Source organism: Gallus gallus, chromosome 3 (genome assembly GCF_016699485.2).
Source record: "Gallus gallus isolate bGalGal1 chromosome 3, bGalGal1.mat.broiler.GRCg7b, whole genome shotgun sequence".
Taxonomy (NCBI): Eukaryota; Metazoa; Chordata; class Aves; order Galliformes; family Phasianidae; genus Gallus; species Gallus gallus.
The window spans coordinates 59,745,293-59,772,113 of record NC_052534.1 but is presented as its reverse complement, the minus strand read 5'-3'; the positions used below and the strand labels follow the sequence as shown (position 1 = coordinate 59,772,113).

The window sequence follows — 26,821 nt, the reverse complement described above, 5'->3', positions numbered from 1 at the left end:
GCTGATGATGTATCATCACGTTTATATTGCATTACTGTGGAGTACTTACCATGAACGGTAGGATAAGGAGCTTTGTAATGAAAAAGCTCAACCTTTGCCTAAATTGCTAAATACAAGAGCTGCTCTGAAAGTAATGCCTCCTATTTTACTATGCTGGGCTACAACATCAGAGGCAGATGCTGGTGGTATGGCAGTAGAGGCTGAACCTTCCCACCCATATTCTGTTACATTTCGTTGCCGTGTGACAGATGGCAGCAGAGGGGCAGTCTGACAGAATGGTGTCTGACAGGGAAGTGTGTATGAAGCAGAGGTGCGTCACCGAATTCCTCCACGGGGAAAAAATGGCACCCACTGACATCCATTGGCGCTTGCTGAATGTTGATGGAGACAGAAGAGTGGATATGAGCACAGTAAGGTGGTGAGCAGTGCATTTCAGCAGTGACAACAGTGACGTGAAATACAAGCACATTCTGGACAGCCATGCAGATTGTTATGAGCACGGCATGCAGGCTCTTGTTCATCACTGCCAAAAACACGTAGCAAATGGTGGTTGCTGTTGAAAATAGCGTTTTGTAACTGAGAACATCCTCTGTCAAGCAGTGTTACTGTGCTCTTTGTATCTGTGGTAGTTTCCGTGGAAGTAAATAGGAGGCATTACTTTTGGAGCAACCTAAGTGTGTATGACGGCTCGGACACCGTCGGCATTCCTTCGGATACACCCCCGTGCGTGTGCCATAGGAGGTGTCACCTGAAAACCGCAAACAAATGGAATGACTGCCCACTGCCCACACAGCGGGGCGGGCGGACTCGGCTGCCTGGCTTTGGATTCGGGACAAGGTGGGAGCTGGGTCGCGCTCCCCCACCCGAGGTCGCCCCGGGTTCCCCGGTGCCGAGGCAAAGCCGGGCCGGCAGGCGGCGCAGCTCTCCGCCGGGCTAGATGGCAGCGGGGGCGGAGGCAGCCGCGGGCCGGCGTCTGTCAGCGCCGTCAGAGCCGCCGCTCCGGTCGAGGTGACGGCGGTGCTGCCGACCCGTCCGGGGTCATGGAGCGGCAGGCGCGGGGTGAGTCCGGTCGGGACGGGGCCCGCGGGTGCGCGCCGGAGCCGGGAGGGAGAGCCGAGGCGCGGGAAGCGGAGCGCGCTGCCAGGCGGCGGCCGGAGCTGCGGATGCGTGCGGGAGGCGTCCCGCTGCCGGCACCGGTGGTGCGGGGAGGGCTGCCGGGTCTCGGCCCCGCGGGCTGCTGCTGGCGCTCCTTGCCGTGCCGAGCTGCTGCGGTGGAGGCTTCTGGTTTTTTTTTTCCCTTCGGGTTTCTTCAACGCTCCGTGGTCAGGGTAGCGCGATGGCAACTTCAGTCTCAGTGCGGGTGCTTTTTTGTTTAGTTGCTGTTTTATGTGTTTTGGAGGGGCTTTCTGAAGCGTGGCTTCATCGTGCATGTCTGTGGGCTGGCAGGTAGTACGGGTGTTTCCGTGAGATGGAATGTTTAGAAACATATTGTCTGTAAAAGGGACAGGGAGAAGAAGTAATAGGGGAGGTGATGTTTATTTATTGCAGTTGTGACAAAACAGCCTTCCAAACTGCGTAATGACTGTATTAAATAAATACCAAAAAGGGAGGCAAATGCTTACTACAAGTGCTGCTGTATATAAAGGTAGACTGGGAAACTGATGTTAGCGATGCTTGGGACGAGAAAGCCATTGAGGCAAAGCGTGCTGCATGTGCTGCCCTGCTGGCTCCATGGCCCATCACTGCTGGCAGAACAAATCCATGCCTTGCTCAGTTCCCGGTGTTTTTAAAAGTCAGTGTTAGGACTGTGGCACACAACTGTTATTTAAGCTGATTTCCTGTGCATAGACGCATGGGTGGGAGTTCCATTCTCTAAACAGGAGCTTCGTGCGATAAAGGATCATTTCTTGTTTTGTAGAACTGATTGCAAGCAGGATCCAACTCCGGTTAGCCAGGCAGGGGCGTGTGTTCCTTTGAATTTCCTCCCCCTGTAAGGAGTGAGTACACGTAAGTCCTTAGTAAGTAGGGTGGACACAGAAGTCCTTAGTGCATGTTAAAAATGGAAGCCAGTTAATGTGTTTTGCTGATATGTTTTGGTCAGCAGCCCTGTTACTGCCACAGGGAAGGCCTTTTTCTTTAATAATCTCATTGGAATGAGTTGCTGTTGGTTAGTGAGGGAATGTAACAGCATTTTGTATTGCTTGGGTTTGCCTAATTAGTGCTTCTTTGCTCCCAAGGTAGAAAGTGTATTTATGTATAGATATATTTGGTAGTCTTAAGGTTAGTTGACAGAAAGACAAATACATGACTTTTCAGGGCTATACACTCAGTCCTTAAGTCACTTTTCCTTGTGGGCTCAATTCAGCTCATGCTGCTGCAGCTGTGGAGACTTTTTAGTGCAAAGAATTTAACCTGTAGGTCTCCGATACAGTTGGATTCAGTGAAGTGCATCTAAGCGCTGGTCAGAAATGTGAGCTTCTCAGTTCCACTGTGCCATTTGCAGAGCGCAGTGATAGGAGGTTACTGACAAAACAGTAGCAATTTGCTTTGGAAAAAAACCCCACTGAATTCAAGCAGCGGGAGAAACGCGCATACATTTTAATGAGTTTATGAATTACTTCTAAGGAACCCACGAAGAAATGAATCCTGAATAGTTTGTTCCAGCGTGCTCTGCTGGGGCATTGCATTCCAGTTGAGAAGACGAAGTAAAGCTATACATTTGAAAGCACTGTTGAATTGCTCATATTTAACACTTTGAAGATTTTCTTCAAAAGGTCTTTTCTGCATAATTGCGTTTGTGCCATTCTATCTTGCCCTGAAGGGCGGACTGAGGAGGTGAATTCCACGTTCCAGAAATACACTTGAGCAAATACAAAACATGGATTTTTTTTTTTTTTTCAGAAAATGAGAGAAAAAGAAATAAATTCTTTTTCATGAAGCTGATTCATGCTGATACATAAAAACGCTGACAATCTTATCCCAGCTACGGGAGGAGGGGGAAGTGTTATTACATGGAAGTGTATGAAGGAACTGCACAGAGGCCACCGCTGACTTCAGGAGTTTGTGTGCTGTGAGGCACAGTCTGTCCATGGCCCAGAGACGGTGGGAGTGAAGTGCTCTGCTATCTACCTGAAAGCACTGCAGAGATCTCATGGACTGAAACAGAATTGCTATTATACTTAAGCATACCAAATACGTCCTGCCCCGGTGTGGTGCCAGCTAGCTGAGAGAGGCTGCCAGATGCAGGATAATAGTAACTAATGCTAGGAAGATTTTCTAAAGAAATAATCATATATACCATGTACACAAATTCACATGTAATAAACATCATAAAGGATGCTTTACGTAAGTGGTAACTTTAAGGCTGTAGCTGCTATTGTCTGTCTTTTTCCTCTGAATGAGCCCCAGAGCTAGGCTGTGCTTACATGAGGTGCTAAGAAAATGGTAACAGCTTATTTCTTTGTCTTCTTCTGCCTGTCGGTCATTTTTAAAGTGGAAGCTTCAGTAGTCTGAAGAACAGTGCTTCTATCAGAGAGACAGGAAGGCTGGAACTGAGTGCTTACTTCTTTCGATACATGTTCTGCACCAGGACCAGATTAACTGGCTGCACCCGTAGTCCCGCTTCCTAGTTTAAAACTGCAAATGTCCTCAAATTATGACAATGTCATGGATCTTTTCTTCTGTCTGTTACCAGGGAATCCTATTCCACTCAAAGCTGGAGCTTTTTCTTGTAATACGTTTCTGTCCTTCAGAACTGTCCTTCAGTTCTTCCTTTTTCATGCATCCAGCAGCAGTCATAACTCCTCCTTCTCCTGTTACACTGATGGAGCTTTGATGTGCAGCTTTCTGTTCTCTGCTCTTCTACCTACACAGCATCTTTGCATCTGCTGCTGTTACATCTCTGGAAACACCTTATCAATGTTAAAATCTAGTTTGAAGTATGTGACATGCACAGCTGAATTGGGCACTCGCAACACTGAGAAGAGGTATGAGCTCCAGTGAAGGAAGTTAGAAAACTGCAGCTGAAGTCCCTTTCCCATCTCATCGTGACTTTCGAGTGATCCTGCCATCCATCTCTGTCTTCTTTCCTACCACTGAAATATATTCATCTGTGCTAGACAAGGCATCTCCATGTCCTTGCAGTCTTCTTACAGCTGTTCCTGACAAATATTCTGCATCCTCTGCTAGTAATGGTGCATTCTAAACATAATCATAGAATCATTATTGTTGGAAAAGACCACTATGATCATTTAGTCCAACCATCAACCCATCACCACTGTCTGCTAACCACATCCCTCAGTGTCACATCTACACGTTTCTTGAACACCTCCAGGGAAGGTGACTTCACCACCTCCCTGGGCAGCCTGTGCCGGTGCCTGACCTCTCTTCTGGAGGTGAAATCTTTCCTAATAACCAATCTGAACTTCCCCTGGTGCAACATGAAGCCATTATCTTTTGTCCTGTTGTTGCTACCTGAGAGAAGAGGCAGACTCCCTCCTAGCTACAACCTCCTTTCAGGTCATTGTAGAGAGCTGTAAGGCCCTGAGCCTTCTATTCTCCAGACTAAATGCCTGTCTGCAGTAGAATACAGTACTTGTTAAGTGCTGTGGTGAGTGCTGTAGTTAGTTGATAAGTTGCCTATCCTCACGGAGGCCTGTGTCTCTGGAAAGAGTCTTGCTACAGAAAGGTGGATGAGAAGTGCATGGAGAGGCTGCTTTGCTGCAACAGCAGTGCTGTGGCCATCTCGCCAAAGACATTCTTACTGGGGAGGGCAGCAGCTTCCCTAAGATTGTGTTTGGGGTTAGTAGCTTAACCAAGGAGCACTGGCTGTTCTGTTCTATGTTAGCCTTTCCTCAAGGTGCTGAATGAGATGTCTGGCCTGGGGCTGCATAACTGCAGGTTTTTTTGTTGTTGTTGTTGTTTTCACGAGCAGAAAATCCCTGTATTCCATTAAGTGTGTCTGCATATAGGTTTGTCAGTATTGATACACATGAGCAAATGGGGAGGATGCAGCAAGGGGAACCCTGGTTTTCTCGCCCAGCAGCAGCTGCTAGTTGCTTCCATTGTGAAGTATGCATTAATGTTCTCCACCTACCTTTGCAAGTGAAGCAATTATGTATATGTGCTTCAGAGCCTCCAACTCAATTAGCCAGGAGTTTGTGCTGTCTCCTTTTTGCCCCCTGGAACTCTTCATGGCTCAGCTTTGGAAAGCAGGAGAGAGGCCTTCTCCAAAGTGTCAGGAGGAACTGGAGTAATTGGACCAGCCAGCAGTAACTGTGCGTCTGACTGCATGGTGGAAGTCTCAGCTGCTGTATTAATAAGATGACATGAAGATGAGGTCAAGTGAAAATGATAGGGTTTTAATTTATAATAGGATTCCTAAATATTTAACAAGAGTGCCTAGAGCTTAAGATAATTGCTCTTTTATCATTTATCCTGTTTTATACCAAATGGAGGGGAATGCATGGAATGAGCTATTGGTAATATCAGATTTTAAGCAAATAAACTTCTGAAATCAAATGTACTGCTTCTCTTTTACCCTTTTGAACCTGTACTGCTTGCAGCTTAATGACACTTGTCACAGGCAGAGATTCAGTTTTCTAAGGCTGAAAAAGCTGAGTGACTTCATGCTAAATGAGATCTGAGAGCAGAATAACGTTGGGGCTTGGAAAAGAGAAAAATAAACCTCATCTAAAATCCTGAGCCAGCGTATGAGGCACTGTAGCTTTGTCATTTTTACAATGCCCCCATCCCTAGAGGTGTAAAAGGCTGGGTTGGATGGGGCCTTGGGTGCCTGATCTATTAAGTGGCAACCCTGTCCAAGGCACTGAGCTGGAACTGGGTGGTCTTTAAAGTCCCTTCCAACCCAGGTCATTCTGTGATTCTATGATGGAGATACAAAATGCAGAACATGGAAAAAATAAAACAAAACAACCCCAGCATATCAGACCCCAAAATCTTGCTCATTTTTTCTTCCTTTATGTTCTTATTTTTACTGGGCCGTTGATGTGAATCCTACTGTGAGGCAACTCAAGTACAGACTGAGTCTGCTCTTCGCTAGAGTTCTCAGATGCCCTAGTGGAAGGATTCACCTGTTAATACTGTCTGATGCATCTTTCATAGAATCATAGAATCATAGAATCGCTAAGGTTGGAAAAGACCCACAGGATCATCCAGTCCAACCATCCGCCCTTCATCAATGGTTCCCGCTAAACCATGTCCCTCAACACAACATCCAAACGCTCTTTAAACACCACCAGGGTTGGTGACTCCACCACCTCTCTGGGCAGCCTATTCCAGTGCCTGACCACCCTTTCAGAGAAGTAGTATTTCCTAATGTCCAGCCTGAATCTTCCCTGGTGCAGCTTGAAGCCATTCCCTCTCGTCCTATCACTAGTCACACGAGAGAAGAGGCTGACCCCCAGCTCACCACAACCTCCCTTCAGGTAGTTATAGAGAGTAATAAGGTCTCCCCTGAGCCTCCTCTTCTCTACACTGAACAACCCCAGCTCCTTCAGCCGCTCTTCATAAGGTCTGTGCTCCAGACCCCTCACCAGCTTTGTTGCCCTCCTCTGGACACGCTTCAGGACCTCGATGTTTCTAACTTGTTTAGAACAGTACAGCAATATGTGGAGGTTTTGAGGAGCTTTGCTTTGGTCACATGCTGCTTGAAGCTCAAGAACATGGCAAAAGGCGTGTCAGAAGACTACAGAGTGGTTGAAATGTGTTCTCTATAGCCATATTTAGGAGTATAGGTGAGGCTTAGAAGCTTGTTTTAGGGTAGTTCTGAAATTTGGGTTTAGAAAAACTATAGTCGGGAAGTGTTTTAAGGGTAAAATTAGATCTTCAGTGCTATTCAAAAAATACCTTATGAAGTACTATAAAAGTACTATACCTAGGCAGGGTAGTCTTATCTTGTTTTGTTTGTATTGTGTGGAAGCGCACAGTCACAGTGCCAAATTTTAGAGCTTTACTGTTGTCATATCACTGCTCTTTATAATGGGCACTTTGACATCAGTGTTCTCTAAACACATAGCGTAGCAGGAGACTGAAAATTATGGACTGTAATACCCAGTGTCACACATGCCTTCACCAAAACCTTGGACACATCATTCTGTTTGATTCCCTAGGACAGAGGTAATGCTGCCTAGGCACCTTTGAGATCCATGGATCAATATCATGGTATCTAAGTAGGCTATCATGATGTTTCTGCATCAATGGTGTGGTAAAGTACTGCAAAAGACAGTCATTTAGCAAGTGCTTGTATTACACCTTAGCATTCTGTCTCCTTTTCTTTCTCATGTCATCTCTCATTCCCTTTCTCTTGGTGTGTAATAAGTCATGAGTTAGCAGTGAGGATCTTTTTCTTACAGAAGAGCTAATAACATTAGGAAATACACAAGAAGATCTCCTTGTATCTATTTCAGAATCAAAAATAGAAAGTCCTGTCATGTTTGAAGCTCCGTGTGTTTTTAGTTTTTTAATAATAGGATGACCTGGGTTGAAAAGGACCACGATGATCATCTATTTTCAACCCCCCTGCTATGTTCAGTGTCACCCTTCTATCTTTCTGCAAATGTTCTTATCTGAAAGTGCAGAACAAAAGCAAAAAGCTGGACATGTGTGAAGTGTGATAGTGCCACAAGTACAATGTTTATCGTGATGATAAAGATCTTACACTGGGTCTCCCATTCTCCCTGTTCTGCTCAGCATATTTTACCTTTGCTTGTAGGACTTACACCCTCTGTGTAATAACAAATGCTTCTAAAATGCTATTCTTGCTAATTACTTTTATGTAAGGGTTCTTATACTTGCTGATTTTTATTTATGTATTTATTTATTCCAGTAAAAGAAGGTGTTCTGTTTATATTAATGGCACAGTAAAATGAATGATCCACTACTGGATCCCCTTTATGTTAAACAAACCAGAATGTTCCCACTATAAGCAGTTGCATACAATACTAATTTTGCTGGTCTCTCCAACATTCTGTCTATCTACCTGTTCTATCAGGGACTTATTTGCTTAAAGCTGGTTGCTGAAATACAGGTTCTTTATAACACCCAAATAGCTCCTATTAATACAGCTTATTATATATAATATAATACAGCAGCAAAGTTTGTAAAGACAGATTTATAGAAATAAGGAAAAGCATGTTTATGTGTGTATGGCCTGTGGTCAGATATAATGGCTTCCTTCATTCAGTCTGTTGTCCACATAATTGTTTTTCAGCGATCCAGTTCCTATGTAATATTTACATCTTTGTGCTCCTTGTCACTGAAGGAGAATCCAGAAACTCAGGAAGTGAGTGTAGAAATGAGGAGTAGCTCTAATGCCTTGTATCACCTCCAGAAAAGGGGAGGTAATGCTATGCTTTGAGCACTGGTTTCTCCAGGAGAGGTGGGCTGCCAGGAAGAATGCTGGCTTCTCATTGCTGTTGTGGATTTTGTTGTTTCATGGTTTTCTGGCATTTGGTTTTTGTAAATTTGTCCTGCTGTCACCACTGCTTTATCTTAGCATGCAGTTATCCTTGCTGTCAACCAAGAGCCTGGTCAGTAATGTGTTCAAAACCAATGGCAGCATTTAAAATGTGTAGCAAAAAGTCAGTCGCTTTTCAGCTTTTGTTGGAGAAGCAAAAACTGCTCTAGAAGCAAAACTGCTAAAGAAGTTTTGCAAAATAACAGAATCTAAAGTGATTTAAACAACAAAATCCTCAAAATGCAAATACACAACCTAGCATTTAGTGTTATACAAGAACAAGGGGCTCTAGTGATACTCTTGGCAAAGAGAGATACAAAATTAAACTTAAAAATATTTCTGCAAGCGTGAGGTATCTATTGTTGATACAGTGTTGGTTTTCCCATTAAAAAGTGTTTACTCAAAATGTTTTTTGAAGTGTGGTCTCAAATTTTCAGGTGCTTTCTTGCTGGAAGCTCTATTTCTACTTGCCGGTAAGTGACAGTGTTTGCTAGTCTCGACCACGTGGGTCCAGATCCTGCTGGAGCCAAACTATTTCTTCATCTTCTAAGAGCCATCTTTTCTGATTTCTCTTTCTGCTGTGTGAAAGACCACCCCTCTTTAGCCATCCAAACACAGAAGCTGTCTCTGTTTAGAGATCTGTGTCCTTCCTTAATGTTGTATGTTAGAGCTGCCAGACTAATTTGTAAATCACGAAGTATGAAAAATATGACAGAAGCTACACATCACATGGATTTAAAAGGCCGTATGACTTGTATTCTCTGAATTTTTATAAATGGTGGCTGAAGGGAGCTGATGCTCCATGGTCACTCCTTCAGTGAAAATTCAGGTTAGTTTGTGTTCAGCTGTTTGCTCCGGGTTCACCCATTTCCTCACCAGGTGATTATCTTGTCACCGGGGTGAGACTAAGGTGGTACATATGTCTGGCTGCAAAAAGGTTGCTCATTACCATCTTAAAGATTTAAAATACTTTGCAAAGCTTCCCTGGGATAGTTGCTTTGGTCGGATTTGGTAATAAATTTTGCTGATGTTGGTTTGGGCATAATAAGTGCTAATCTGATTCTTCCTTCTGTGTTTGACGCTTTAATTGAAATGTTCTTAGCTCCACTGAGTAGATCTCACATCAGTCACTTCAGGGAAAACAAACAGATTTTTAGAGAATGAGTATTCTATGTGAATGTTTTTTTTCTTTACTGGGTTGGTACATACGAAATTTTCATTTAAAAGTGATTAGAAATTGTGTTTAAATACAACTCTCAGGTTTTCCTTCGAGAGAAGTGAAATCTATGTACATTAACAGAGTTAGAGTGGCAACTGTGGCAGGAAGAGAAGATTATCTTCTGCTCAAAGTATTTTAATAGGCAGATGGCAGCTATTAACTTAATACTGTGGGAGGAAGAAATCAAAGTCACAATCAGGGACAATGATGCTTTCTGTAATGACTGTGTAATTAAACCATCAAACTATTATGTGTGTATGAGTATAGTGGATAACCAGTGAAGCCGTGCGGTCATGTAAGAGTTCATCCTTCAGTCATGTTATGTGCCAGATTGAGCAGAAGCATTGATAAAAGGGAGGAAAAAAAAAAGATGATGATGGTGGAGAAGGAAAAAATACTTGAATATTCCCATTAAAAACAAACAAACAAAAAACCAAAACAATGTTATTTCTATAAACTGAATTACAGGGTGGTTTAGAAGAGTTAAGTAAATCTTTGCGGAGTTAAATAACAGGCATGCCAGGAAACTGGAAGTCTGATGCTAAAGGGAGAAAAAAATATTTCTTATCCCTGTGGTTTTAAATTACTTCAAAAAACAGAGAAGCACAGATAAAGAACAATATAAAGAGGGTCTATGTTAAGCACAAGGAGTGAAAGAGAGCATTTAGTGGCAATAACCTGTACCCATTTCAGAGAGCTTCAAAGATGGGAGCTAGATTTAGAGCTAGATACTGCATTATAAAGTTGCTCAGTTCTGTGTCCTTGTCAGCACAGAAATATGGAGCAAGAATGCAACCTGAAAGGGGCAGTGGTGTTCTTGTTATAGCAAAGCGCTGCAAATGGGAATCGGACTGGGGAAAGGTAAGCAAGGACATGATTTTAACAATTGAGTAGAGACTGAAGACATTAATGGAAGTTATTAGTGGAGTTACAAGCCCTGGAATACTGGTTTATTTTGGAAAATTACACAGTGTTATGTTCATCCTGTAGCAACATCCTCAGAAGAAGAAATATACTGAAATATATATGAAATAGTAGAAGAGGGCAGAAAAAAAACAAAACAAAAAAATACCAACCCAAAACTCTCCTGTACTCCTGTTCACACCTTATGGTACAGAAGTTATGTTGATGACTATAGCAGCTGAGGTGATCTGTATGGTCTGCGATAGACGTTTTGTGATGCTGTTACAATTCAGTGTGCTCTAACGCAATCCTGAGGGGGAAGAAATTTTGGTTACTAACCTATCCCCCTTCCCTCTTTTGTCAATGTGGTTGCTGTTCCTGCTACCCAGAGCAGCTCTCAGAGAAGCTGACCCTCTTTGGTTCAAGATTTATCTTCCTTACTGATCTTCAAAGAGGAAAAAATGTTCTTTGTCTATGATGGTGGCCATTTTGGTTGATACTTGAGGATAAGGACCTCAAAGACTGAGTCTGTGGCTGGAAGTGCCAAACTCTGTATCCCGGTCTGGTAAAAAGTCACTTATCCTGGAGCACAGTTGTTTGTGTAACCACCTTCAGAGGCAGGTCACCTGCCCTCAAACCCTACCCAACAGAAAGCTTTTCATGGGAACTCTGTCACAAGTACCCAGGGCCTCAAGCAGGTTCACAAAGGAAACACATTTCTTTGTAATTGCATACTCCAAAACACTGAGTGGGCAAAACCAGGAAATTATTGATGCCAAGAACTGTGAAGGCCTCAACATGCAGATTAACACTGAGCACAGAATAATAAATACCTTGTTTCACACTTCAAGATGCTAGCTAAAAAACTGAAGGAAAGGAGATATGGAACTTTGAGTTGAACAATTAATAATAGTAATAATAATATAATTAAATAATACTGATAAAATGAGCTCTGTATTCATTGGTTTTAAATGAGAATGCAATTGTATTGCGAATGGACACATCCACAGGTAGGTTAAGTTCCTGTAGGGAAGTCTGGTGGAGGTGGAGGTCCACGCTATCAGAAAACCACGTTGGAAGGCAAAAGTGTACTGGCACCAAGTATCTGATTGTAATCACACAGAAGGTAAGAGTTAATACAAACTGAAGCAGGTGGTGCTTAAAAACAAGTGTTTGAGGAGGAAGGACAGAAGACCTGCCTGGTTTGTGGCCTGTGCTAATTCATTTCTGCTTCATGATGGCTGTGAGTTCTTACCATCAACCTGTAAGGAAAACTCTGGTGACAGAAAATGCACCTTTACCCCAACTTTGTGGGTGAATTACTGTTACAAATTTATAAATGTGATGAAGCTTACAAAGCTTAGTCACAAATCATTCACCTTTTGTGCTAAGTCATATGCAAAAAGACATACCTGGTTCTTAAAAAGCTGTAATCTTTACTCTCCCAAGATGAGAGAGTGATCAGATGTCACGAGGGATACTTTCTCCCCTCTCTTTCAACATCCATAGTTCTTTACTTCATTGTAACAGTGCTGAGGTGTAATCTGAGTTAGAGCAATGGGAATTATGGATTTGAACCTGGAGAGAATAAAGGCTCTGTCATGCACCCAGTTATAAGCATTTGCAGTGTATTTTCCCTAGTAAGTTCACAAGGTCAGAAGTGGCGTATCTGCCTTACTGGCTGAGATGGGCAGTTGGGGGAGGTGGAGGGAAAAGAAAGGACTTTAAAAACAATAATAATAATAAGGAGAGAAAAAAATAGCAACCTCTTGGTTGCAGCAAGGTTTGTCTCATTTCTAAATCAGACTTCCAAAGATCTTGTTACTTACGATCTAAAGGATACAAAATGGCAACTACTTGAAGAATTTCTTTTGTAATTAAAACTACCACTTTGTCACTTGTCGCAGTACAGATACTTTGTTAGATGTTAACTGAGGAGACTTGTGTGTTTAATTATACTGCGGTTAGATCACTATCAAGCAGTACTCTTGCACTTGGATTTAGAAAAGTACAGTAAACTGTTCCTCTCCTAGGTGAAAAGGGTTATTTAACCATGCCAGTAAGCTTCTCTGATTTTGATTCAATGAAGCACATGTGTGAGTTCAGTTATACAGTTGGTGGGAGCACAGTCACTTCTACCAGCTGAGAATGGGACCCAAGATACCTGTCTATTCTGAGATTGGGAAAAATGTACCTCCATGTATTTTTAGTGTGAAAGGGTGGGCTTAGAAAATTAAACTGACAACTTCCACCTCTGACTGCCAGCGTTTCCATGTCATAGCTCTCATCTTCCCCTACATTTCTTTTTCTCTAGCCTAATTAGATATGCTTCATTCCTTCATTTATTTTGTGCAGTCTGTTAGAGTTTGTAGAGTACCTTATCTGTGGAGAACAAGTCTCTTTTGTGACTCAGTGTCATCCACTTTCTCATTCCCTATTATTCTATCGTGACTTCATCTTTTCTTTTTTTCTATTCTGCCTAAAGAAAGCAAAGAGATGATAACTCTTCCACTTATGACATCTTTTTCTTACTCTTGATCTCATGGAAGGTTGTGCAGAATGATCAATAGAAAGCACAGTAAGTGGTACAATACTGTCATTACTTTCAGTATTGACATAATAGAAGCATCTGCTGTCTTTAAACTGTTGCATTTCACAACAATTGCTTTGTATTTCCATAGCTACAGCTTGGAAAGCAATGTCGCCCTTGTCTTCCATGAGCAGGCAGGATTATTATTTTATACAAAGCGAGTTAGATGTTTTTGGATAAAATGTTTAGGGTTATGACAATCGAGCATTTCTGGATGTTTTAGTTAATTGTTCTGCTTAGGAGATTGGTTCCTACGTTGAAAGTTGGTATTTCCTTTCAGTAAGTGCTATATACATTTTTATGATGATTGCTGCTCCCACTTGCGCACATTGCACTTTTATGTTTGAGATGATTATGAAACTCTTTACCAACATCCGTGTCTTCTCCGTGCAGCGATCAAGCTGTAGAGTCTGTTCTCTCCCAGATATTTTTTGCACAACTTGTCTTCCTTCACTAGCATAGTTTGCAAGCTGTGTCAATAGTTTCTGGGGGAAAAAATAACCTAGTGAGATCCTCAGAGTTTGATCAGAGTGTAGAGAAACTTAGCACACTAAAACTGGCTGTTTAGCTATGCAGTCCGAATGAAAGACTTCCTTTGTTTGGAAACCTGCCAGTCTATCTCATAGTTATGGATGGATGCCTGTTTTGGGGATTTAAGGATGGAATGGGAAGTTTAAGCAAGACTTGTAATAAGATGCTTCAGGGTGACTGGGAGCATTTATTCTGAGATAGTAGACTGTGTCCTAGAGCTCTTGAACACCCAGAAGCTGTCCTCCTTCATTCTCCTTGTCACCACCTTGGGCACAAAGCCCATTGGAGAGAGAAAATGAAGACATTTGCCCATTCACATCTCTTACAAGGAGCATAGGTGGAGAAAAAGGCAGATTGAGTCCCAGAGTTAGCAGACAGCAGGATCTACAATTCTGTCAAATATTTACACTTTTCATCTACGTGGCCGGTGTGGATTGAATTCTTCCCTCGCTGAGCCAAGATGAACCCAGTCTCTAGTTTTATTTGCAAGTCATAGAAATTCAAAATCAGCCTTCCTTCTGCTCTGAGTTCTAAATCCCCTAGCACGTCTTCCCATTTAGATCCTTCCATAAGAACAGGAATAAAAAAATAGTACTGGAAATCTTTGCAATTTTCGATAATTTTTAAAATCTTTTTATTTTATTGTACATGAACCTAGATCTCCCATCCCCCTCCTTAATCTCTGTATCTGGCATTAAGACTACATTATAAAGAAGATCAAAGACACTAATGCAGTGTCTGGACAGTTCCTTTGTTCTACTTACCATTTCATCCCTTTGAAGATTTAATTGCAATTTAAATTTGTAAACAATTATTTTCCAATATTAAATAAGATACAGTTCTGCATAACTTGTGCTGTATAATGACATGGCAAAAGAACCTGTAATGTTGTTTTGCTTAGCCTAAGGGCTATGCAATTAGAAGATGTTTTTTGCTTTGATGTGGGTACTAGGTAGGAGATAGGTTTGCTATTTTTAACTGGTCAAGAAACAAAGATAAAAAAATAGAAGAGCAGAAGAACTTCAATGTTGTTAGAATAAAGGATCATCTTCTATATATTTCCCTGAATGGAACGTTAGGGAAAGCACATGAGCAATAGTTTTGTGTTGCCTTTAGTTTTGTTGTCACTGTGGTTAATTCAGCAGACATCACAGCCATTGGTGTGTTTCATTTTTTTTTTTTTTCTAACAAGGTCAGTGTACAAAAATTGGCCAGGTATGTAATACTGTAGAAAATGCCTCAGAGGTGAATGTGGAGAAAATGAATAAGAAGTGCATAACACATACTAAAACGCTTTTATCCAGATAATGTTCATGTATAAAAAATCTAAAAATGTCTGGGATCTTTTTCGGTGTATTCTTTGGTTTATTTAGACTTTGTGGCATAGCTACAAATCCTGTAGTTTCTAAGTGACATATTTAATTTGTCATCCCTGCAATCCTAATAAGAAACATATGTGCAGGTACAGATCAATGCTGAAACAATTTCTTGCATTAAATCAGATTTAACAGCAGACTCTAAAGCTTCTTTTCCTAGCCTTAGCTATAACTACCATGGACTTCAGGAGAAAACTCTGAAATGCTTATCAAATGTTTCAGTAACTCCTTGTACTGTTGTTGCATTGCCTTATTGTATGAATCTTTCAGATCACATTAGATGTGTTCTGCCAGCTATTCACCTTTTACTCTCTGTGTAAATATCTTAATGCAAATGGTTGCCTGCTCAGTCCTTCTGAATTGGATCCTTCTAAATGATTTGGGGTTCCTAATTACTGATAATCCTATACCGTTCACTTTTCCTGTATATTTTATCTAATCATATGGCAGAGTCTAACAATAAGTACTAAAACTAAAAATCAGATAGCTCTCTTGTGCCGATTTATACCTGCTTTTTGCTTTCCCATGCTTAATAACGAGTTTTGGTTTTTTTGTTTGTTTGGTTTTTGTGGGTTTTTTTGCTTTTGGAGTAAAGTAAAGTATCCAGACAAGTGTAAATATGCCTGTTTGTGAAGGATAAATAGGGGTAACATGTGAGTATATTCTTAATATAAATTGCATGAGGCCCTATGGCCTGAGATTGCTGAGGGCAAGATCTGAAGATACGTAAGAAGAAGGTCTATTTGAAAGAGATAATGAGCGAGGTGGGCTGGGTCTTGCATCCGTCTCTGGAACAGAGTCTTGTGATGGTGCATCTCATAGTTCGACCTTAACTCAATGTCTAGGTTGAGCTTGATTCTAACCAGAAGTGGAGAGAATAAGTAGTGAGGACTCTTTAGCTATCTATGGATTATGATGGATAGTTAGGTTCACAGAATAGGTTCTAAGATGGCTTCTGCTCTTTTGTGCTTCTTGTGTGACTGTTCAGTGGAAGAGAATTGCTGGGCACCAGGCACAGTAACTAAGATGGAATACAGGAAGAATATGAGTGACTTAATCTGGAAAAGATAGACAAGCAAATAGACACTAGGAAGTGGTGATGTGTGGACTCCTATCTCTCTTCTGCTGTCCCACCTGCTAATGGACTGCTTGAATGAGACTTCTATTCATCTAACATAGTGAATGTCCTTGGGGGTCAATGCCTAAAATTCTGTGCTGCTGGGAAAGGACATCCCCTATAAGATTCTGTGGGCTGGTAATCAGATAGACAAAGCTCCCAGTTCATCCTGTGCAGCTTTCAAAATCTGTGCCCTAAAATGGAAGTAAAAGCCGTTCAGCTTTTACATTTAACATTTAACGTTAATTCCAGCCACTTGTAAAATTCACTCCCCAAGGCAACCAAATATTCCATGGTTCATAACTGATACCTATGCATGCTTATGAGAGCAGTACTTGTAGGTGGGCTTACATGACACCCATAAAGTGTGCTGGAGGGCAATAGACTGCTTCTTGAAAATCTGCCCTTGAAGGATGACTCCACCAGAGACTCACAATACACACTTTCCTCTTCAGGCTTTAGTTGCAAATGTGAGAGGTGGCAGAGTCTAGGGATAAAGCAATAATTGGGAGAAAAATTCTGCTATCTTTTGCAAATCAGCACAGTGCACAAAATCTGGGCAATATCAGTTCAAAGCAGAGGTACTGGTTGAAGGCTCTAGAGCAGTATATTATGTTATCAGCATGCCTGAGCTGATAAGCTGTGACAGCATCACTTAGTAGCAGTAAATAAGTCTGCACTGATGCAACGGCAGCCTGAATTTAAGCTGGTTGATACTGAAATATATTGTGTTCCATTTCAAATATAAATACGTCCTAATTGTAACAGCTCTATGTATTGTAGATGCTATAGCAGTGCCATTGACTACATAACACTTTAATTTAGCAGGATTATAGCATTGTTATAGGTTGGTCTGGTGGGGAGCATCAGATGTCTTGCAGTTGTTGAAGTATGTGAGCTTCAGTTCTGTGAAGTTGAACTTAATCATCACAGGTGGAAGTCCTAGTAGAATAGTCATATTTTAATGTGTCTGCTTTTATGAGCACACAGATAAAACTACATTACATTACATTCCTGCGCATAAAGGCAGTTGGTAACTTGTTAATAGTTATTCTGATCAGGCATTTATTTGTCACTTCATTTGGAAAACACAACCATTGGAAAATATTTCACTTAACAATTTTATGCTTTCTATACTTTGTAAGATAAGTCATACCTGGAAGTTAATAAGTAATAAATACTTCTATATTTTTTTAGGTTAGGAGAAGGAATAACTCTACATCAAATTTTCACAACACTTTTAGCGACCTGTTGTGAAAGCAGAGCCTTGAAATGTTACCTAACTGGATTTGCAGCTTCCCAACAAGTGATGTTTTTGTCTGCATCTTGCACAGCTGAAATCAAGGCAAGCCGTTCGGGGCCCAGGATTCTACCCCAAGTGAATATGGGACTTAACAGGGTCTTCATAAACTTTACAGGAAGCATAAACATGGGTAGTTTAATTAAAAAAAAAAAAAAAAAAAAAAGATCTGTCTGTATGTTGCACAAATCATTCATCAGGATCATAGAAAATAGCCATGGATTAATTGATATTTTAATAAGCAGCTAAAGATCATTTGGATGCTATTATTACTATAGCCTAAGTTAAAAGCAAAACAGATTTTAGCTGGGGGCCAGCAATTACAAATCTATGTGCTCAGTGAAGGCTGTCATACGTCAGTGCTGCAGATATCTTGCAGGAAAAATTTGCTTTGGATCAAAATGCCATTCTTTATTTTAGTTCCCGTGAGAAGTTATAGATATATAACTTTATATATATATATATCAATATCAATGTAGATATGTGAAGTAGAAACAAATTAATTTCCTTCAACCTCCAAAGAAGAAATGGGTGAAATAAGCAGGAAAAGGTCTGTACTGTTTACTGAGTTGCAGCAGCTCTATGTATAGAGTGAGTGTGTACAGACATACAGATGGCTGTCTGCATTTTAAAAAGTGCAATTTCTTTTCCCCTGAGTAGAGTACATAATTGTTGGAATTGAATGTACATGGTGAAGTAAAAAAGAAAATGGTGTTATCTTAAAATTCTACCTTTAATTGACTAAATGTATCACCTTACTTTGTAGAACAATACTAGATTACAGGACTTAGCTCTAACCACATGTGTATTTTCAAGAGTTGTTAGATTAAGTGTGATTAACAAAATGCGTAGCTACATTAAATATGGTACATAGGGCCTACCTTGTTTCTTAAATAATTACTTGTGGTTAATTCAAAACTTTAGAGATCTCGATGAGTTGCTGTATTCCATTATTCTTCTGTATTTGGTACGTCTGTAACCAATGTCTAAAAGGTGTACTGCTGCCTCATTGACAGAAACCTGCAGGGAAGAGGGAGTGGAGATAGTGCTTCCTGCAGAGCAGAAGGTGAAAAATATTTTGGGCTCAGTGATACTACTGTCTTACTAATGAAATCAATAGTCATCCTTACACGTATTGGTGTGAATCTCAATACAGGTTCCTGTTCTCCTTGGAGAAGCTTGTTATAAGACAACTCTAGCTCTGTCTAAACTCTAATACAGGACTCAATGGTTATTGATTGGAGGGGAAATAGAGACACACACTCACACACACAAAATGAAAAACAAAAAAACAGAAGGAATGAAGTCCTGGGAATCTCAGCTGCAGACTTTAGCTTATGGATGCTAAACTCTCTAGGATTATTAAGTTCCTTTGCTCTTTATCTCTCCATTTACTAAGTTGAAGACTGAGAGGCAATATGGGGATAAAGTCTGTGAGAGTAGCACCAGACACTGACGAGATCTCTTCAGGCCATATTCAAGAAAGGAGTTCCTGTTGCTCAAGTGGGGAAGAAACTGGGAAGTTCAAATGAGCTAGCACCAGAACTGAAGCATCCTACCTGTACTGATAGACCTTCTCTAGAACTATAATCCAACAAGAGAGGTGAGAGGACACCAGTAGAGAAGTCCTTATCATAGAATGGAATCTGAAGTCCAGACTAAAACCTAGTAGATGGTGTAGCTGGAAAAAGCAGGAATCATGAAGAAGAGGCAGAGGCATCAAGGAAAGAGAAGGCTGCTATTAAATATGTTCATACAAAGAAGGAGGGAGGACTGCGGTACAGGCTATAGAATGAAGGTGGAGACTGAGGGATCAGAGTAGATTTTAGGTGACTTGAGAGTTGCATGAGAGGCAAGAGGTAAGAATTATGACTGCCTCTGGATAAGTTTGAGAGGATTCTGCAGAAGATTGATAAACATGGTTTTTTTTTGTTTGTTTGTTTTTTAATGGATTGTAATTATCAGTTCTATCTTGAAGATTGAACTTGATCTTTAGATCTAGTTAAGTGTTAATCTTTTGGTGATTTTGGTCCATGCTGGCTTCCATATATGCATATATCCATTGTCTAGTTCTGGCCTCTTTACCTAGGCAATCCCAAACTAATGCTGTCCCTTGAGCACAGAAATTTTTCTTTTTTAATTCAAGTATCAGCTGCTTCAAGACCTCCTCATCTCACATATTTAACTAATTCTGCCCCAAGATTTTCAATATTAACCCTGTTGGCCCCAAGAATCTTCCCAGTATTTTCAAGAGTTGCCCTGTATTGCTGCTCCTCCATACCATTCAAAGATCATAGGAACTAAGTATAGCCCAACTCCCATAGCAACTCTATAAATCCAAAAAAAAAAAAAAAAAACCTCACAAGAAACAACAAACCAAACCAAAACTTAAAACAAACAAACAATTGTTTAGTGATGTAGTGGGGCTAATAAAGGTAATTTCGGAGCATCCCTACTGAGTAAATATACTTTTCTTTTGTTGTGACTTTGGCAGTCTAGGTTATCCTGGCAAGCTCGTTTCTGAGTAATAGCAAAGGTATCAACATCTTTGGTATGTTTTCTTATTTTAAAAAAGTCTTTGTGCTTATGGGTGGTGCTCTATTCTTGCACGTGGTGCCAGACAGGGATTAACACCTGTGTTACTTCTGTTTATCTTCCCACTCATGGGAGGATGTAATTAAGAGAGCTGAGTTCATCACACTGTGCTCTGCTGAAGTTGTTAGTAAGAGTTAGATCTGTTCTATTCTGTTAAATAAGAGGAAATCCAGGTATGCTGTGGAAGTTTAGATGGAAGAAATGACAGAAGGCTGGAGGGAGCTTTTTATTCTTCCTACTTTCTACATGCAAACATAAAGTACTCAATTTCAAGTGGTTGAATACTCCAGGCTTTCTGCTTGTAACCCCTACTCCCTGAGGCCAAAATTTAACAGAGTTCTAATCTCCATGAAAAAGAGTATACAGGTCTTTGTGGGCCTGGGGAAGAGGTTGATCTCTCCTGTATTAAGTAGCACACTGATTATCACCCGAGTTTGCTGATTATCCAGCTGAAGAACTGAAATATGGGGAAAAGTGCTGTTTTGAGATATAACCTGGAAGGAAATTTTCTCCCAGAACAGAAACAGATTAAGAACATTAAAACAAGTTCCAAGGAAGCAAGAATGTTGTTTTTTGTTTTTTGTTTTTAATCTCATGTTTTACATTATTTTGTTTTCAGACAATGAAAAATAAGAGGCTGTAAATGAGTAAAATCCTACCAATCACTGTTTTCTCCTTACTGAGTGACAGGAGGATAGGATATATATTGTAATTCTTCTGAATACCAATCAAATTCAGGTCTCATGAACTTTTATATAAGTAAATAGTTGGGTTATTATACATGCTGATGCAGATCTTGGTCAAGCAGAACAAGGTTACTGAAGGTCCAGTATAGTAGTTCTCCCTTTATAGGCTTAGATAAAGGAATCAAGGTATGATTCACTCTAACGTTTAGGAATCTGCGAACAGGAGGTGTTTTCTTCTTCAAACTATGTCCAACTATAAGATTCTCAAGTTTCTGCAGAGGTATTTCTAAAGCAAGTTTGGCTTGGTAATATAAACACTGTATTGCTCAGTGTACTGTTGCTTCAGTTAACATCAGTGATTCACATTAATCAACTTTCTTTTTTTGAAAAAAAAATAAAGAAAACAAACATGAGTTTGCTTTATTTGTTTTTTGATTTGTTTTTCTTTTTTGTGATGATTCTTTTTTTAATTGTTATTTTTCCTGTGTTGTAAGAAACAAGGAGATGTCTTGCCATGTGCTCCAAGGTGATTGCCCTCTCGGGACAAATTGTGTTTTCATGTGTTAAACTGTTTTTATGCAGCAGTTACCATCTAATACTTCCAAAAACTTTTCTGAAATGAAAAACAGAATCCAAATGTCCTTTAGTAGGAAAACATTGATTTGTTTTTCCCTTTTATTTTTTCTTAGTGGGTGAATATTACATCTTTCTTTTAGTTTAGAGTTTGTCAATATTACAGCTGAAAAAAAAACAGCAGTTGTTATACTCTTGTTGTTTAACTCTTTATTTCAATATTACAGCTGAAATAAATAACAGCAGTTGTTATACTCTTGTTTTTTAACTCTTTATTTCAGGTCTGTTGGAAACCCAGTCTTTGCATGAAGCAGACGAAGATATGGTGACTGATGTTGATTTCACCAGTATGATTTCTGAAGAAGAAAAAGAGGAGTTAAAGGCTGAGCTGGCCAAGGTAATTAATTTGAATTTCTGTGAGTATTAATGCTTCTATTTCTGTTAACCAGTAGATATTTATTGTAGGATGAGGTATGCATCATAATGAAATGCTCTTTCTTTAAGTAAAATTATTCTAGGCTACAAAAAATTGAAACAATTATTTTCCATATGTTTTTTTTTTTGGAAGGCTAGCTAACTTTTACCTTCTGGTTGTAGAGGTGAAGTTAAACATGCCATTTTAGTCAACAAAAGCCACTTGTCTTTATATATATAAGCCTTTCTTTATAGAGACTGAAAGGTGTTCTTATTAGATCTATGAAATTGTTGTTATAGTGGTGTGACACCTGATAGAAAGGATTCTTTGTATGGTGCTCAGAAGAAAATCTGCTGGTCATGGTTATAGAAGAATCTGATTGTGATTAGCACAGGAATTTCATCAAGTTTTTGTTTCCTTTGTGACTGATATGTCTGGAGAGGTTTGTATTTTCGGTTTGCATTTATTTATTTTATTCTTTTAACTGCAGAGCTTCAGAATATGTCATAACACCATGAAAAGATTTAAAAAATAATAGTTAATAAAAAAGAGAGGAAAGATGAAAAGTGTGAACTCTGTGGCCTTTTTATTACAAAGGCTCTGGAGGTTGTCTAGATTTGGCCTAAGGTGAGAGATTGTTCTCAGAAGTGTTAGCTGCCATGGCACATGGAATGTGCTTACCCAGTGGACAGCTCTCTTCCTGAGAAGAATCTCTGTCTTTGGAACAACAAATACGTAACTCAGTGTTAAGTCACCAGATAGAATACTTTAATAATTAAGAACACTCTAATCACTCTTAATGACTCAAGTCATTTTAGCAGCATGGATTCAGTATTTTTTAGTGTAACAAGAAAAAAATATATATTTTCTGTGCTTTACTGTTACATCAAACTTTTGATTCCAAGTTGTTTGTTACTTTTTATTTCTTTTCTGATCCTGTTACTCTTGGTAATTAGAAGAAGGAATCTGAAACTTCACTTACTCAGTTTATCACACAACAATGATGTTGTGTGATAACATGTGTGATGTTGTGGGGACAAGATCCCCAACAGAAAACAGGATGTTCACTCTGAACACCAGAAAGCACTTCTGTGCTGTGCAGGTGATGGAGCACAGGTTGCCCCAGAGAAGCTGTGGGGTCTTCTCCGTGGAGATCTTCAAAAGCTGCCTGGATGTGGACTTGTGCAGCCTGCTGTAGGTTGTCCTGCTTGAGTTGGACCAGATAAACCCAGAGATCTCTTCCAGCCTAAATGCTTCCTTTACCTTTTCAGGTGAAAGGGACAAATTAGGTGTGTGGAAACAAGGAATAAAGAGGCTTCCTGCAACCATCTGATACAGATATGTCTCTCGCAAGAGGACTTATCCCTTGTCCTCTTGCATGCCTGAAGATTCCTGTGAGAGATGGGTTTTCTGATAGAAATGCTCTAATTCTTGTACCAACAAGCAAGTGAGAGATTGCCTTTCAAATACTCTGATCTTGGCTGACCTGGAAATTATTTTCTGAATTTACCCACAGCAGTTCACTGGCACACAGCTTACTCTTAAAAACAGGACTGTAATTGGGCTGAGAAAGGCCTGGAACTTGAGCTTGGTGAACTCTTTTGCTTAGAAGTTGCTTATGGTTCTTAAAAAAGGCTTATGAAAACTGGTAAGATCTCAGCTCTTCTGGGAAAAAAACTGTGACAACTGGGTGATGTTTCCTTTTGAAAAGCTATCTGTTTTTGCTTTCAAGTCCTGATCTGCTCCACCAGTGGTGGTTTTGTTTTCCTCCATATCCTTATGTGTTGGTTCAGTTTCCTTTGAGGAAGAGGGCTAAGCAAACACCCAGGCTGGGATACTACACTTTGTTAGGTGATATGGTAAGAAAAAAAGGATGTTTAATTTGGCTTAGAAATATGGGTTTAACCTTGTGCTGTCTTCTGTTGTTGTTGTTTTTAAACTTAATATTTATCACTCAGTGCCTTGATTCTTAAAACTAGCATAATAAACATATTCGAGTAACTATTTAGCTCATCATTCCAGCCTGTCATCAATATTATTCCAACCAATAGCTACATCTTTATACATCTTTCCACCTCCACATTTTACATAGTACCTGAGTATTCCAGAATATACAGATAATACCAATTTACATAATGCTTTATTAATATCAGTTTGTTCAGAATGCTCTATTTTACCTCATAAGTACTCTCTGAATTGTTGTTTTTGGATTTTGTTGTTGTTGTTGTTTCCATGGGAGTTATGTATGTAAGCTGCTTAAACGGTTTTCAAGATCCCACTGGAAGTCCCTAATTCTTTCTCAGTCTTTGATCACTGGTATCTGAGCGCTTTGGGGAAACTTTGTGTCTGCCATTAAGTTAAAAGGATGGAACTGGAGGAGCATTTTGTCAGTTCAAAGATAGTTTCTGATATCTAAAGAAAAATAATGTGTTATTTTTAATATGGTCAAAAACGTTCATACTTGCACCACTGAGCATGGGGTTAATACTTTCTTAGGGCTTCACAGCTTTTGGCATCTATTCAAGTGAACAGGTGGAAGGTAATTTTAATAGAAACCTTCCAATGTTTAAATATTCAAGTACCTAATGATCAGCCTACCCAAGTAGGAAGTGCTAATGTTTATGTACATGTAAGCATACTGGTGTTGGTTTAAATTAAATTCTTTAACAGCATTACTCAGGCAAACTTCTGGGAAAAAAGCAAAGATAGCTGTAAATTGCCATCTAAGGTGTGCTGAATTTTGTGATTTCTCCATTCTGTAAGCATTTAACCAGTTATCCTTCCAGAATAGGAACTCATGCTGCCTCTTGACAGCATCTTGTTTGCAGGTTAGAAGTATAATGGAGCATAAGGGAAAGGGCAAAAGAATAAAGCAATTTTGGATTGTTACCCATTCTACCAATGAAGTGTTGGTATTACAAGTCTTGGTGAACACTGGTGTCTGCTTCACTGAGGTCATGGTTTTGCTTTGTGTTTATAGTCTTACTGCTTAAGTTTTTAAATGATTTAGATAGTAGGTAGTGGCAAAGGAAAGAAACTGGTAGCTGGTGGATTAAACAGTGAGACTTTTTGAAGTACAGTGGGCTTGCAGACACTTTTACAAGGAAGCATGATGCATGGATGTGTAAGATAAAAATAATGCCGGTACTGACATTGTAAATATAGCCCTACAGGTCACAACTGAATCTGCTGCTGCTTGCCTCATTCCCTGCAGCCAATGGAGTTAAATCTCAGGATGAGTGTGATCCCAGGGAACTTAACATATGGTATGATACATTACCATATGTTATACTGTTAACACATGGAGGAAGGAACACAGTTGGTAAGGGAACTTTTAAACCTGAAGTGAAAGGCAGCTGCTCATGTCACTTACTCTTGTTAGCTTCAATACCTCTGAGTGGTGGTTGCATAATTGGTTTAGGAATATTCTTAATGAAGAATTCAAGCCTGTGCTCATGAGAGTGCTGTCCAGTGGGTAAACAGTCAGTGGCAAACTGTTTCATTTGTCCCTCTTAGTCAAGTGTTCTGGGCACTGCCAGACTAAAGCTCAATTTTGGTTTTGATGTGTTTGAAATAATGCCTACTGCAGAGAGAATTGTATCTCTCTGTTTGGGCTGAATGCCATCTTTGCAGCTTGAATTTACGTAGTTTTGTTGGTGTCAAGGAGCTCTGAAAACATTAACCTGCTGTGGTTTTTTGAATGATTTTCACTTTTATTTTAAAATGTGTAGGGCCTAAGATACAGCGATAGGCACCAGTGATACCCTTAACTTAGAGCATTATGTGATATATATATATATTTAATTTAACCTGCTGCTAAGAATTTGTATTTATTTTTTCATAAGTGTGCAAGATTAAAACATAATCTTTAAGTTAAATGCCTGTGCATTAGAAGAGAGATATGTATCTGAATTATCCAGTTGTCTTTTGTCCAATTCCCTTGTGAATGAAAAGGTGATACTTGGGGCTCCTGATGCCCAAAGGCAGATCTTGGTCGGGTTGTTCAATAGCCACTTCCTGTCCAAAGTATTCTGTCTGTCTTATCAGGTGTGTACAATGGTGTATACAGAGAGAGTCACCTACAGCAGTGGCATTAGCTATGTTCTGGACATCTCTGGGATCTGTACACACTCGAATCTCTGTGCCTCTCTTGTTTCACACACACACACACAAAAAAAAAAAAAAACAACACAAGTTTGTGCGAGATGCATTTAATCTCCTAAGATAGTATGTGTTTATCTTTCTGCATGAACAGGCTAACACCTCTCTCCTTTCTCCTCCCTCTTTGTTTCTCTCAGCTAGAGGATGAAATTTCAACTTTGCGGCAAGTACTAGCAGCCAAAGAAAAGCACCTGATTGAAATTAAACAAAAACTTGGCATGAGCCTGATGAATGAGCTGAAGCAGAACTTCAGCAAAAGCTGGCATGATATGCAGACAACTTCAGCGTGAGTATAGACTGCACAAATTCATTTTGATGTGTTGTGTAGCACATTGGATGTACTGCCTTGATCCCTGGGATGAAATTCTTCCATAGAAATAACTGCCAGAAGGGGTAGAGAACAGGGCAAGTATGTTAGGCCTCTCAGAGCAAGGAGACTTGAAAAAACCTTCCACAGCAACAATATGCTTTGCTACTGTATTGCACCTCACTTTTGCAAAATCAGAGCAAATGAATCTGTCATAGAACTGAGGTCTATCTTCCTGTCCCATGGCACATTCCTACAGTCTCTACTGAGGAGAGAAAAAAACATTATTGATCTCAGTGTATCATATTTTCCAACTTCCAAGAGAAGAAAGATTACCACATATTAGCAACTATTCAAAAACAAATGATAAATATCCCATCATCTGAATTATAAAGGATTATTGATGGAATCAGCTGATGTGTGTTTCTGTTGAATTCCTGCTCCTCATTATCCAAAGAAAACATATAACATTGTTGGTGTTCTCTGTGCCATCTTTAAGTTTATCTTAAGTCCTATGTATATCAAGTAGATCAAGTTTTGCAATTTACCAGCGGAGTGTTCTTTGGCAAGTC

General features: G+C 40.0%; 1 protein-coding gene across 4 annotated transcripts in view; it reads left to right on the top strand.

Moving 5' to 3' along the window:
* The first annotated feature begins 927 nt into the window (after nucleotides 1-927).
* Nucleotides 928-26,821, top strand: part of TPD52L1 (tumor protein D52-like 1) — a 52,241-nt gene continuing 26,347 nt past the window's right edge. The window contains exons 1-4 of one of the 4 annotated variants that reach the window (XM_046938376.1): nucleotides 955-1,059; nucleotides 1,919-1,997; nucleotides 21,648-21,763; nucleotides 26,080-26,228. In XM_046938376.1, coding sequence (XP_046794332.1) covers nucleotides 21,689-21,763; nucleotides 26,080-26,228 — 224 coding nt within the window. In that variant the 5' untranslated portion in view covers nucleotides 955-1,059; nucleotides 1,919-1,997; nucleotides 21,648-21,688. Of the gene's footprint in view, nucleotides 1,060-1,918; nucleotides 2,008-21,647; nucleotides 21,764-26,079; nucleotides 26,229-26,821 lie in introns of all 4 variants that reach the window. The other 3 variants (XM_015284431.4, NM_204215.2, XM_015284430.4) reach the window with 3 other exon arrangements.